Below are 14,151 nucleotides of genomic sequence, written 5' to 3' on the forward strand. Positions count from 1 at the left end.
CCCTCGTGTATCTCAGCTGCACAGGAACCCCAGGCCTCTGGCCTGTGCTGAATAGCTCTGACATCTCTCAGTTTCTGCCTCATCAATTCCAAATTCCCTGAGGAAGCGAAGGCCCTCCATGTCGAGGGTTGTCACACGTTATATGCAGGTGTATGGTGTACCCGTATTTCAACCTGTCGTCTTTCTTACTCCCACATAAATGATCAGGCAAGTCAAAACATCATGGTCGAGCAGGAGGGCATCGGATATTAGGATCTGAGAGGCCTGAATCTTAATCCTAGCTCAGCCTGGCTGCCTGACCAGAGCTAGGCTCTTCCCACAGGGACCAACCATCCCCGTTTGCCAGTTTTCCAAGTGTGAGACTTTCAGTGCCCAAACGGGCAAAGTCATGGGAAACCGGAATACGTGGTCCTCCTGGCGTTTCCCCTCTCTGAGCCTCAGTTTCCCTTTAGCACAAGAGGGATGGATCGCCAGGATCTCCCTGTCAGCTCCTTCACTGCAGTACAGTGATCGACAGGAGGTGCCTGGGCAAATGGAGAGACACGTGTGCACCAGCCGAAAACACACCATGGGGCACAGTGGGACCCGGTGGGCAGGTGGGGCAGTGGTGGGAACTGACCCCTCTCCCCCTCTGGCCGCAGAACGAGGAGGGTCACGATGAGGCCGAGGAGTCGGAGGATGACTTTGAGGAGATGAACCTGTCCCTCCTCTCGGCCCGGAGCTTCCCGCGCAAGGCTAGCCAGACCAGCATCTTCCTTCAGGAGTGGGACATCCCCTTTGAGCAGCTGGAGATCGGCGAGCTCATCGGAAAGGGCCGCTTCGGGCAGGTGTACCACGGCCGCTGGCACGGGGAGGTGGCCATCCGGCTGATCGACATTGAGAGGGATAACGAGGAGCAGCTCAAGGCCTTCAAGCGGGAGGTGATGGCCTACAGGCAGACGCGGCACGAGAACGTGGTGCTCTTCATGGGCGCCTGCATGAGCCCGCCCCACCTGGCCATCATCACCAGGTCAGTCCCAGTCGGCTCCCCGCCCGTAGACTCATCCCCGAAGCTCTGCTTCCGGCAGCGTTGAGAAACGCGGGTTCTGCTAAATTCAGCGTTCCGGTAAATGGGGAGCCTCTGGCTTTACCAATCACAACTTACATGGTTTTAAGATTTGCGATTCCAGAAAATACGATTAATGCTAGAACTCTTTGGCAGAATGGTGCCCTGGAGCGGGCACCACATGGGAAGTCAGAAAGGCTGATTCGAAACCCGCCTGTGCTCCATGCTTGTGAAACAACGTCTCTGAGACTCACTTTCTCCAAATGTAAATTGAATGGATTAGGCTAAATCAGGGGTCAGCAAACTTTCTCTCTAAAGGGCCCAACAGTATTTTTGGCTTTGCGGGCCATGCAGTTTCTCTAGTGACTGCTCAACTCTGCTGCTGTAGTGCGAAAGTAGCCTCAGACAAGATGTAAATGGACGTATGTGGCTGTGTGCCAATAAAACATTATTAACACAACCAGGCGAGGGGCTGGGTTTGGCCGGCAGACCCTAGTTTGTTGACCCCGGGACTGACATTCTGATGACTTGCTCTGGCTTTCATTAAAATCGCAGAGCACTTTTGTAGAACTCTACCATTGTTGTTTTAAATATCCAGGATCCATGGTCTATAGCTGCACAAAAAGGGTAGTTAACAGAGCACTGACATTAAGAAAATGTCACACGATAGGAACTTTCTTGGACTTGCTCTCTCTAACCTGTAGGCATTGAAAAAAAATAGCTTTGGTTTCAGTTGAACAGTTGTGGAACAATCCTTTGGTGTGTTTTTAAACTCTGGCCTTTGCTCCTCTGTTGCATTAGGACTGGCCACAGCAGCAGTGTCCTTGGTGTGTCCTGTGGTGCCAAGTGTCCATTAGGAGCCTTCTCATTCTTATTCTCAACCCAAGCAATAAGATCCCAAATACACAAGGCTCGCATTTTGGCAGGTGCCATAGTGGGAGCTGTGGGCTCAGGGAAGAGCTGCTATGTCTTTGATCTGTTCCCTTGTGATCCATACAAAGCCTTTTTGAGTCCATTTGTAAGACCTGGGTGATCGGTAGAAGGTGTGTTATTGTCTGTCACCATTGATTATGCAGTTGGTGGGTTGACTGGAACCCACGTGTCAAATGGTAAGTGCTTGCAAAGAACTAGAGATCTAAGGATGGCCCTTCAACCCTCCTTAAACCAGGGTAGAAATTGGCGGTTCTCAACTCTACACAGGACCAGAAGTGGCTCTCAAATAATCAGCCCAGATCATATTCAGGGGCTGAGCTGTCCTGATTAGGTGAGTGTATCAGTAAGCTTTTGCTGAGTAACAAATACCCCAAAGTCACAGTTTCTTTCTAGTCTGCAAACAGTTCTGGGCTGAGCCAGGCTCAGTAGCTGGGCTCTTGGATGTGTCTGTGGTCCTCTGGCTGGTCAGACTGAGGGCTGGTCAGTCTCAGACGCCCTCACTCATGTGTCTGCTGGTTGGCAGACTGTCAGCTGGGGTGCCTCGGTTCTTCTCCACACAGCCTCTCATCCCCCCGACAGGCCAGCCTGGGCTCATTCCCATGGGTGGTCTCAGGGTTCCAAATGCAGCAAGACAACAAGAGGTCAAGCCCTGTTGGACAAGTGCCTTTCACATCTCTGTCTTTATTGCGTTGGCTGATGTCCATTGGCCAAAGCAAGTCACGTGGCCAACCTCCATCCAAGGCATGGGGAACAGAGTCTGCCTTTAGATGGGAGGATTTGCAATGCCATGTTGCAAGAATGTGGATGCAGGGAGAGAGACAGTCTGTGGCCATTCTTACCACCTACCACTGCACGTAAGACCCTTAGCTCCCTTTTCTTTCCCCTTTCTAGTATGTAACATCTATATTAGCAGGCTGTCAATGGTCCTTTACTTGAGGTGCACAAGTCTGGTTGGAAGGTGGTCTTTCCCCCACCACTGGCCTTCTGCCCACTGTTCCCACCAGTCTGTTAACCCAACTTTCTCTCTGGTCAGCCCCTCACCTTCTGACCTGCTAACCCCTCTTTTTCAAATCCCCAGATTAGAAATTTGAAATCCATCATCTCTTCTCCTTTGCCTAGACCCTCTAAGGACCTACCAGCCTCTGACTTTTTCAGGGGTATCAGTGGAACCCAGTTACCCAAGCCTCCCTCCCCTCTTTCCCAAGGGCTGGCTAATTGGAAATGGATGGATTCAGTCAGCAGCCATCCTTGAAAAAAGAGTGGTCATTATGAAAATGTGTCACTCCCCCTGCAAGCCAGCTGCGTTGGCAGCCCCTTTTCTATTACATACGAAATTCTGAGTCCCCCTCCCCAAGCACCATAACTGCCTGCAGATTTCACAAATAGCGCAGCCTTTTCCTGGCACCATGATAAAGACTCTGCAGCTTTGGGACATATAATTGGTCTCTGAAGTGTTTTGGTATTTTGTTTGAAGAAGCCAGATGAGCCCCAAAGAAGTGGCATTTATTCCATATTATTGTGTCGTTATATATTTGTCTTAGGGAGCGGCTGAGTGCCCTCCTCTCTCCCGTTCAGCAACGTCCACTTGTTGGCCACCCAGGTTTCTTATCTGGACATTCAGTTTGAAACCAAATATTTGAGTAATTTGATTAATCACTTGCATTCGTGCAGTTGGTTGGCAGAGGTTGATGATTGGATGATAGCCAACCAACTGGAACAGTTTCTGGACCCTGGATTTATTTTACAGGGAACATAAGACCAGATAATTACCTGGCATATTCCGGATAAATTCACAATGGCGTGCTCTAGCCAATTACCTAGTAATTATCGTTGAAGTTAACAAGTATTTCTAAGATTAGCTTCCTTGTAATGCGATGTATATGGCTCTTGGGGAATGAGTAATAACCAACTAGTTACCCAATTGCTAGATCCACAAATGCAATTAGCAGCAGTATTGCTAAATCGTTTCACGATTGGGTCATTATGAGATGATTGCAAAGCTATCGACAGTCGGCACAATTGCTCATTTTTTAAAACTCCAGATGGAATTTGAAAGCCAATAAAGATAGAGTTGAATGAAAGCATCTCTCATCCTTCTACCTTGCTGCAGCGTTTCTTAGACCACACTTTCCCCATCTGTAAAATGAGCAGGTAAAAGCAGTTGTTTGTTGCAGGGTCCTTCTTTGGTTCTCTGAGACTGGGCTGTTTCAGAAGCAGACTGGAACTGCTCTAGAGCAGCACTTCCCAAAATATGGTCCACCAGGACTTCCTGCATCAGAGCCAACAAAGGGAGGTAGGTCGCTAAAATGCAGGCTCCTGGGTGCTACCTCTATTAGTTTCCTAGGGCTGTCATGACAAATTGCCACAAACTTGATGGCTTAAAACGCCACACATTCATTCTCTTACAGGTCTGCAGGTCAGAAGCCTGGAGTGGGTCTCGCTAGGCTAAAATCAAGGCAAGCCTGCTTTCTTTTCTGGAGGCTGTAGAGGAGAATCTGTGTCCTTGCCTTTCCCAGCTTTTGGAGCTGCCTTCCTTGCATTTCTTGGCTTGTGGCCCCTTCCTCCATCTTCAAAGCCAGCAGCATGGCGTCTTCGGGCGTCACGGGTCACATCTCCCTCTTACAAGGACTCTTGTGATTACATGTAGGATCCACCCAGATAATCCAAGATAAGCTCCCATTTCAACATGCTTGACTTAATCACACCCGCCAAGTCCCTTTTGCCATATAAAGTAACTGTCACGGTTTCTAGCGATTAGGAGCTGGATATCGTTGGGAGCCATTTTTCAGTCTGCCACATTACCCTCAGTCTGGTGCATCCAGTCTATTTGTAGGTGAAGCCTTTTCAACCAAGCTCCCCAGCCCATTCTAATTTGACTAATATTGGGGAACCCTGCCTTAAAGAGTGTCGCCAGGGAGTACTATTATGAGCCCAGCATTGGTGTCAGATGTATCCAGCTAGTGCAAAGGGAAATGGAAGCAGGGAAATTTTCCAAGGAAAATAGACCAGACAGAATTACATAGTATTGGGATCTCGGTGGGAGGTAATTTGTTATTTATCTGGTGACAGGGGTATGGGTCAACCTACCTTAGCTTGGGGCCATGGAGACAAAGACAAAGCAAATCCCTGAAATTGATGTCTCCGAGAGGGCTTCACTGGGGGATCCTGATCCCACTGAACCCATCCCAGCTGTGTTACGGATGTGGAAACTGAGACCAGGAGAGGAAAAGTGGAGCCAGGACAGGAGCACAGGTCTCCATCATCAATACACCTCATCCTCTGACAGCTTGAGAACCCCGTCCTTCTCCAGTGCTTGTTCATCCATCCATCCATCCAACAGATATTTAGTAAACACTTATTAAGCACCAGGCATTTTGCTGGACGTTAGGGGATGATGGTGAGCAAGACAGACATGGACCCGGTTCACAGGGTGCTGTCGTTTTTAGTAGGAGAGACAGACTAGTACTAAAGTGGTAATGAGATAATTCAAGTAGGTCCCAGTCTGTTGAAGGAAACAAACGGGAGAGATGTGCTACAGAGGGACTTGGGTGTCGGGGTTATTTTGGGGGGGTATGTGTGGGGTCCAGGAAGCCTCTCTGAAGAAGTGGTATTTGGGCAGGGACCTGGATGCTAGGAGCCAGCTGTGCAGACTCGGGGACAGGGCACACCCAGCAGAGGAAACAGCAGATGCAAAGGTCCCGGGGTAGGAATAAGCAGGGAGTGTTTGAGGACCAGAAGGAAGACTGTGGTGGCAAAGCATGGTGGGTGAGGGCAAGAGGGTAGAAGATGAGGGTAAAGAAGCTGGCAGGAGCCAGATTGTGGAGGGGAGGGGCTCTCAAGCCTGGTTGGGGAGCGGGGGGCTTTTAAAACAATACCGACACCTACCCCAGTCTCTCAACCTCGACACTGTGACATTTGGGGCGGGATGATTCATTTATGGGGGCTGCCCTGTGCGTTCTAGGATGTTTAGCAGCATCCCTGCCTCCTTCCCACTAGATGCCAGTAGTACCAAGTCCCTCGTTGCGATAACCCAGATGTCTTCAAACATTGCCAACGTCCCCTGGGGCAAAGTCGCCCCAGCTGAGAACCATTGCCCTGGGGTTTCTAATTTAATTAGCCTGGATGGGGCTGGGACCTCAGTACAAAACCTCCCCAGGTGACTCTATCAGCAGTCAGGAGACGCTCTGAGACCCTCTGTCGTAGGACCTAAAAGCTTGGTCTGGATTTTATGCTCCGTGCAGCAGGCAGGGACAACATCTAGTGTCTTTGAGAGCAAAAACTGGGAAACTTCCAAAATGAAGGGTGACAGCCTAAGGGAAGTATTTTGGCAGCTGCAGAGGCAACAACAGTTCAAGGAAATGTCAGTTTATCTACCCTAACTTCCCAACATGATCAGAGAGCTGACGGCTTCACCTGCCGCCAGCATCGTCTCCTCCAGCCCATCCCTCTGCCCTTGGCCAGCCCAGGAAAGGCTGTGTTATGAAGACCGCCCTATCGTGGTTGCTGTCTTAACAGCAGACGAGGCTCTGCACCAGCGTAGGGGAAGCCTAGGGAGGGAGAAACTGCCTCATTCTCCCCAGAAAGGTTATCACAATGTCTCGTTGTCCTCCTTAGCTTCTGCATCAGCCCTCCCTCAGGACAGGAGGACATGGAGAGCTGTGGGTCAGGCAGAGACTGTGGTTCTGTCACCTGCTTCCTTTTCTTGCAACTGAAGGAGGCACAGCTGATCTTCATTGTTGAAACCATTTCCCTGATTGAGGGGCATTTATTTAATGTTAATAAATGCAGAACCCCCAAAATAAACCCCCAAAAGCAACAGATTCCACCAGTCTTCAGCAAGGCACAGTGATGGTCTCCCGGTTATCACTGCGCCCATTTTACAGGTGGGAAAACTGAGGTCTGAGGTCGGCGAGGTCAAGGGAGCCCTTGCCCAGGTCATAGAACAAATAACTGGCAGAACTTGGAGATGAGCAATTGTACATCTGAATATTAGTCTAGCATGTTCCTTTTTTGCCACCAGGTTGAGGGGGATGGGCTCAGCTCATAAGCAATAACCGGTCGGGGGAGTTTGCCACATTTGATCATATCCAAATCAGCTGGTGGACTTGGTAACGATACAAGACCAGGCCCCGTCTCACTCCAACGAGCCAAGGCCTCTGACATTTTTATTAAGTTCCAGAGGATTGGGTACACCACAGTTTGAGAACCACTTTCTTATTAAACTGAGTTTCATTTTTTTGGAGCTTTGATTTTCTGTTTATGTACTTCTGAAATGCCCTGTAAGTTCCCATGGGGCCAACAGACACACCTCTTCCGTATACACCCTAAATGACACCCCGGCTCTCTCCTTTCTCTCTCCCATTCTTGTCCTCTCTCCCACACCCCTTCTCTCATTCGTACAAACACATACATGCTGTCTTATTCTCTCTTTCCCTGTAAAAGACTCATTTCATTAATATTAGCAACTCACAATGGTCGGGTAGCCCAGAAGTCCCCACCCCCAAATAATTATCTAGAATTCCCCAAGTTGTTTAAACCTGTGCTTCATAGTGTGGACCCCTGACCAGCATCACCTGGACCCCTGACTAGCATCACCTGGGAACTTGTTAGAAATGCAAATTCATATCCCCTCCCCGCCAATCAGAGGCTTGGGGGTGGGCCCAAGCCCCTCCAGGAGATTCTGATGCATGCTGGAGCTCAGACCCCTGCTTTAAAGAAACCTGTTCCTGCTTCCTGTGCCAGGCGAGCGGACTTTTCTACTGCCTAGCATTTCCTGCATACTTCGAAACCTCCTTGCCCCCTCACCCAGCGATTCTGCCAGGAGGCACGGAGAGCTGAGCAGCTGAGTCCAAGGTGAGTGAGGGCCTAGCATGTCCCCGTGTGAGAACCAGCAGGGGCCTTAGAGCCGTCTCTTAGCTTCAGTTCACTAATGTACCTTCCACGGTCATTTACTGGACCTGTCTGAGAGCCAGGCTGGGGGCTGGATGCTCAGAACATAGTTCCTACATTTTACACAAGGACTTCATGTGCCAGTAGAAGAGACAGATAATAACAAGTTAAACAGACAATTAAGGTAATTAAAGCACTTTGTTAAGTGCTATGAAGGCCACAAACAGTGGGAGGGCTGGGGTCGGAGCCACAGGTATGCTACTTTGAAGAGGCGCTCAGAAGAGTTGTCCAGGGTGGGGGGGTGACATTTGACCTGAGACCTAATGACGAGGAGGAGATGGCTGTGCAGAGAGGCAGAGGAAGCAGTCTAAGCAGCAGTACAGCAGGTGCAAAGCCCCTGAGGTTGTTACAGAACCAAATTTGGGTTTGCTCACCTACACACAGTAAGGCCAACCTACTGACACCAGGTTGTGGTGAAGGAAGGTGCAGCATTTACTGCAGGGTGTCAAGCAAGGAGTACAGGCTGAACTCTCTAATGGCCTTCAGGGAAGTGTTTTTAAAGACAGAGTGAGGGAGGAGGGTGTGGGGTATGTGATCAGCTTGTGGACATTCTTCTGGTTGGTTGGTGGTGGAGTAATCGGGAGTCAACATCATCAATCTTCTGGTTCCAACCGGTGTGGTCTGGGGTCTACATGCTTGTGGGCAGCATGTAGTTAACTTCTTCCACCTGGTGGGGGATTCAGTGTCTGCAAAACAGCTCAGAGGATGTGGCTTAGAATATTATCTACAGCCCTTGACGAGGAACTGAAGGTCCTTGACTTTGCTTAATGGCTAAACTACTATTGTTTTGTCTTGCTTGACTGTTTTCCTTTGTTTCTGCATTTTCTCACTTCTCTAATTAAATTTGTTCTTTGAAACCCAGGGAAGGCCTGGGAGGCTAAAATTTTTCTATAAACTAGAGGCAAGGGGAGGACATGGCAGGGGGTGTCTATCCCGGGAAGGGTTCTGCTCGGTTACAATCCCCCCTTTTCTTCGATACTCCTCAATCTTGAGGGGGAACAGGGGCGGGACGAGAAAAGGAATAAAGTGTTGGGTACAGAGGTTACTCATAAACTCGGCAGAGGAACCCGGTTTTAGGTAGACTGAGTTTCATGGTGGGAATGAGATGGGCACGTCTGAGGACCACAAGGAAGCAAGTGCGAGTGATAGCAGGGTGGGGGGAGGGAAGGAGCTGCGGGGCCTCAGAAGTGCAGCTGAAGCCTTGGAGTTTATCCTAATGCCGGGGAAGCTAGTGAAAGATTTTAAACAGGAGCTGCTCCCACCACTCTGGAAGTTCCCTGGTGGCCTGGCTGCTGCCTCCTCTGACACTCAGCTGCTTGTATCAAATGTGTCGAAACTCATTTGGTCAAGAGCCATGAGGCCGTCGACCAAGCCCAGCTCTGAAGGACACAGGCCGAGGTGTCCTGGCCGTCAGCGTGGTGTTTCTACCGCGTGGAGCTTCAGGAAAGATACTGAATGATTCCTCTGCATTTGGGGACACAGTGAACTTCATCAAGATGCTTTTACAGGGACGGGAGTAGGAGGGAGTGTTACCTAAACGTCTGGTCTCTGGAGGGGCTTGGGCTGTGCACCCCAGGAAAGAGAAGGAAGGAAGGGCAGCGTTTCCCACTGCTGTCGGGAAGATTTTATTTCTCGTTTAGTGCGTGTCATCAGTCCCGTTGCTGGGTGCCCGGAGTCCAAGCGCAATTCTGCAGTCATGTCATCTTGACTGTATTGCCCCCATGCACACGACATCCAGCCCGTCCCCATCTCCCAGGGCTGAGGTGGTAATGAAATCCCACAGGGCCTCATTTGCACAGCATTTTAAATCCAGTAAATATCGGGAGCTATGTAATAGGTTATTTATTTCCAACTCCAAATCAGTTCCTGTTTTTCATGTTTTCAAATATAATACTGCCAAGCTGCTATGTTTGACAAATGGAGGACGCTGCCTTCTGCTAAGATGGTAATTCAGTGCCTGAATGAGATCTCGACTTACTTTTTCTGTAACTATGTACTTGTGGGCTTTCTGATTTTTTTTTCTTCAGGCCAGTTTGACTGTCCTAAATATATCATACAAGAGTTGGGAGGCCTGAGCACATGAAGATTCCTCCCCCCGCCCCCGTCATCTAGTGGAATTGGCTTCCTTTTATGTTCAAAAAGCTGAATTGCTTTCCCTTTTTATAAAGCACAGCTGAAAAGGTTTTTTTTTGTCTGTGGCTGTCTTCAATTGTGCTGGAATTTAAAATGCCACGGCACTTTTGTGAAGGAAGCCTATAAATGTACTAAATCATTATTATTATTATTAGCATCATTTCATGTATATTGTACATGCCTGTTGGTAAATGATCATGTGACCAGCAGAGAACTTGCATGGGTGAAGATTATGCCACTGGCCACCACTTTCCTCAGATCTCAAAGATTCTACACTGGCATGTGTGACAGCTGTCATCCCTTGACTTTTGCGTCTTATTACACAAGTGATAACTCGTTTGTTGTTGAAAATACAGATCAGCAAAAAGAAGAAAGTGAAATTCACCCAGAATGTCTCCAGCCAGAGAGAATCACATTAACATTTTGCTCTGTATCCTTTCAGGCAGTTTTCTGAGTATATATGCCAACTCACAGTCTGTATTTGTCAGGGTAATAGTAGCTGCGGTAACAAATAAGCCTTGAAACATTAAGTGGCTTAACTTAAGTGGCTTAACATCCTCCTTAATAACATTAAGTGGCTTAACTCAAGAGAAAGGTATTTGTTGCTCATGTAATAGTTTGAGGTGGGTGTTTCTGGATGGCAGGTGGCTGTTCTCCATGTGTAGAGGGATTCACACCCAATCCCATCTTTTGGAGCTGTCCCCAGGGCTCAGAATCCTCTGCTTCTAGTTGGGCAAAGAGGAAGAACATGAAGGGTCGTATGGGAGGTATCCATGAGCCAAGCTGAGAAGTGGTGCACATCATTCCACTCGTGTACCATAGGCTGTCCCAGCCCCTTGGCCACACCTGACTGCAAGGGAGGCTGAGAAATGACTCACTGTATCCCTGGGAAGAAAATGACATGGCTTTTGATGAAGAGCCAGCAGCTCTGTGGCAAACACACATTTATGGGTAGATCTCCTTCTCCCATTGAAGGTAGACTCCTCCACCAACCCTGTTCATGGCCGGCTATTTTCACTAAATAATTTCTGCATGGATAATACCTGTTCGGGTTTGAGTCTGTTATTGCCAATGTCGTTACTCCTGTTTGCCTCAGTTTTCTCATCTGTAAAATGGGGATAACGTTGATCTCTTTTGCAAGGTAGGGGTAAGAATTGGAGATCTTGTATGAAAAGGCTGTAGCTTAATGCCTCCTGTAACTGGAGGTGCTCGATACCTTGTATCATCCGGTCACTATGGTAATAATGATGACATAATAACAGTGATGATGCCAGCAATAATGAAAATGATAGCAGCAATTAGGAGAAGTAGTATATTTTCAGGTGCCAAAGCTTGGCGCTACAAAGAGAAGATGTTTTATGTTTATTATAATATCAGATGGTATGAAATGATTGCTGTGGTTTGACCTCTTAGGTTTGTGACCTAGCTCTGCTCCAGGCTTGTGCCTTGGCCACGTGGCTTAACCTCTGTAAGCTTTGAGCTGCCCAGGAGATGTCAAGTCGGGGCTGGATATACTGGTCTAAAGCGCAGATGAAAGGTCGGGGCTGGAAATAAACGCATGTGAGTCATCTGCGTGGAAGTGGTGATTGAAGCTGTGGGCTTCAGTGGACGCTGAGGTCATCCTCCTCTCTCCCCTAGATGACCCTGGAGGGTCATCCAAGGGCAGAGCCTGTAGCACTTCCAGCACTGAGTGGCCTGGTCAGGAAGGGCCACCCTGCACAAGAGACTGAGAAGCAGCAGGCAGGGCAGTAGAAGCAACCAGAAGCACCTGGAGTCAGGAAGCCAATCCAAAGAGGCTCCCGCCACCCAGCTTCCCTGCCCCCGGTCCCTCCTAATGACATCACTGTGTTTTATTTTCCATAGGGCACTTCTCACCACAAGATAATATTTTGTTCCTCAGTTTGTTTGCTGCTTGTCTCCTTTCCCTACATCCCCTCCCCCCCTACCTTAGAACATAAGCCCCAGGAACGCAGGACCTCAGCTATTTGACACACCTCTGTGTCCCCAGCCCCTAAAATATTAGGTCCTCCTTAAATATGTTTTGAATGAATGAATAACAGATTCCAAAAATACATTCGCACGCGTTATCACAGCCTGCTTCTCTAGGCAAGTATGAATGGTACCATTTACTTAGAATCACTGAGGAATGAGTGGGACATAAGTAAAATATAGTACAAACCAGTCATGGGGTGGCTATAGGATGTGGGAGAGTTAGTGGTGATGGCAAGAAAAAAGATGCCAATAAGGTGATGTAGATGATAAAAATACAATAAAGAGGCTGAATGGTTTGTGGGTATTTGCTTCCAACACTCATCACGTATAAGGTCCTGGCCCTGATGTTGGGAATGAAAAGAGGCGGGCACGGCCTCTGCGGCCGTGGCACTTACAGGCAGACAAGTAACTGGGTGATTCTCAAAGGGTCCTAATTGCTGCCATAGGATCATAGTGGGCTGGCTGTGGGGCCCCAGAGTGGCCCCCTTATCCAACCAATTGGCCAGATGGACAAGAATGTATTGGCATTCCCTGTAGAGGGGCCGGCACGTGCAAAGGGCTGGATGTTAGGGGACAGCAGACCAGGGGGATGGGCCGCGATGGGACGCAAGAGGCAGGAACTGGAACGTAGGATCCGTGTGGGGAATAACAAGAGACAAGAAGCCGGAGATGGTCTTAAAGGACCTCGAGAGCCAAGCTAAGGACTCGGAACTCTTCTCCTAAAGGCAGGCGGAAGCCACCCAGAGTTGTAACCAGAGGAGTGACAATGTCCGGTTTGCAATTTAGAAAGACCGCTTTGGGGCGATCCCTTTTCTTAGCAGAGCTTGTCTCAGGATTGTTGACGTGCTTCCCCGACTTAAGAAGGATGTGGACAGTCGCTGCTGACCCTAATCTGACGTCAGTGGGAACCAGCGCAGGTTTTGGTTTTTTTTTTTTTTTAACATCTTTATTGGAGTATAATTGCTTTACAATGGTGTGTTAGTTTCTGCTTTATAACAAAGTGAATCAGTTATACGTATACATATGTTCCCACATCTCTTCCCTCTTGCGTCTCCCTCCCTGCCACCCTCCCTATCCCACCCCTCTAGGTGGTCACAAAGCACCGAGCTGATCTCCCTGTGCTATGCGGCTGCTTCCCACTAGCCATCTGTTTTACATTTGGCAGTGTATATATGTCCGTGGCCAGCGCAGGTTTTAATGCCCCAGGTCCTAAAAGATACTCGGCTCGACTCCCTAAGGGGAAAGCAACTGTGAGCTGGCAGCCCCTCTGGAAGTGAAGGCATCTTCAACGGCTTTATTTACCCCAGTTAAAAATAGCTGGCTGCAGTCCCATGTTTTGAAGGCAAATGTGGGCAACATCAGCTCCTTAACATGTGTTCCCGAAACCAGAGGGACGGTTTCTTCTGCACTTCTGGCAGGCGGTGGTTAAACAAAGATTCAGGAGCACAGGGGCAGCTTCACGGAGGGAGCTGAAATTATAATTAAAAGCTGGTTCCCTGCAATCTGATCGACGTGTGTGCGCATTCTGGTTTTTCTGTCTTCTAGATCATTTTAACAACCCTCTGAAGTAGGCACCACGCAACTCTGCCGTTTATAGACAAGGAAGCAGGGAGAGGAAGCACGGTGCCTAAGGTTATAAAGCTAGGAAGAGGCAGGATTTAAACCCAAGACTGTGTGTTTCAGACCAAAGTCCAGATTAAACCATCTTCTTGTCCTCTTTCCCTTAGACATACCTAAGTCTATCTCCCTTCTCCATGCCCCATGGACCTCTTAGAACCCTCCACTGCTGGGTCCTCTCCCCCGCCGAGGGCAACAGTTGCCCCACGTCCGAGTCAGATTCATTGTCCCAGCCACCAAACTTGCCAGTCTTGTGACTTGTTGAGTTGGCCCTGGTATTTGTCCCTTTCCCTCCCTCCCTGTGTGGCAGACTCCAAGGTGGCCAGAACGGGCAGAGAGTGAGAGATGTCAGATCAGTGGGTTTTCACCACTCTGGGAACTCGCCGGCCCTGGGGTAGGGTTTGATGGTTACCTGGCTAGAGTTGCTTGGACACTGCTCAACTTCTGCTTTGTCCCTGCCTGATCGTGTTTAAGATAATTAA

The 14,151-nt window shown here is 48.9% G+C and overlaps 1 protein-coding gene across 1 annotated transcript in view; it reads left to right on the forward strand.

Annotated features, from left to right (window-relative positions):
• The window catches only part of KSR2 (kinase suppressor of ras 2), a 391,791-nt gene that overhangs the window by 335,643 nt on the left and 41,997 nt on the right, over nucleotides 1-14,151 (forward strand). The window contains exon 14 of the mRNA XM_068563176.1: nucleotides 642-1,009. Coding sequence (XP_068419277.1) covers nucleotides 642-1,009 — 368 coding nt within the window. The remainder of the gene's footprint in view (nucleotides 1-641; nucleotides 1,010-14,151) is intronic.

The sequence above is a fragment of the Eschrichtius robustus genome, chromosome 14 (assembly GCF_028021215.1).
Source record: "Eschrichtius robustus isolate mEscRob2 chromosome 14, mEscRob2.pri, whole genome shotgun sequence".
Taxonomy (NCBI): domain Eukaryota; kingdom Metazoa; phylum Chordata; class Mammalia; order Artiodactyla; family Eschrichtiidae; genus Eschrichtius; species Eschrichtius robustus.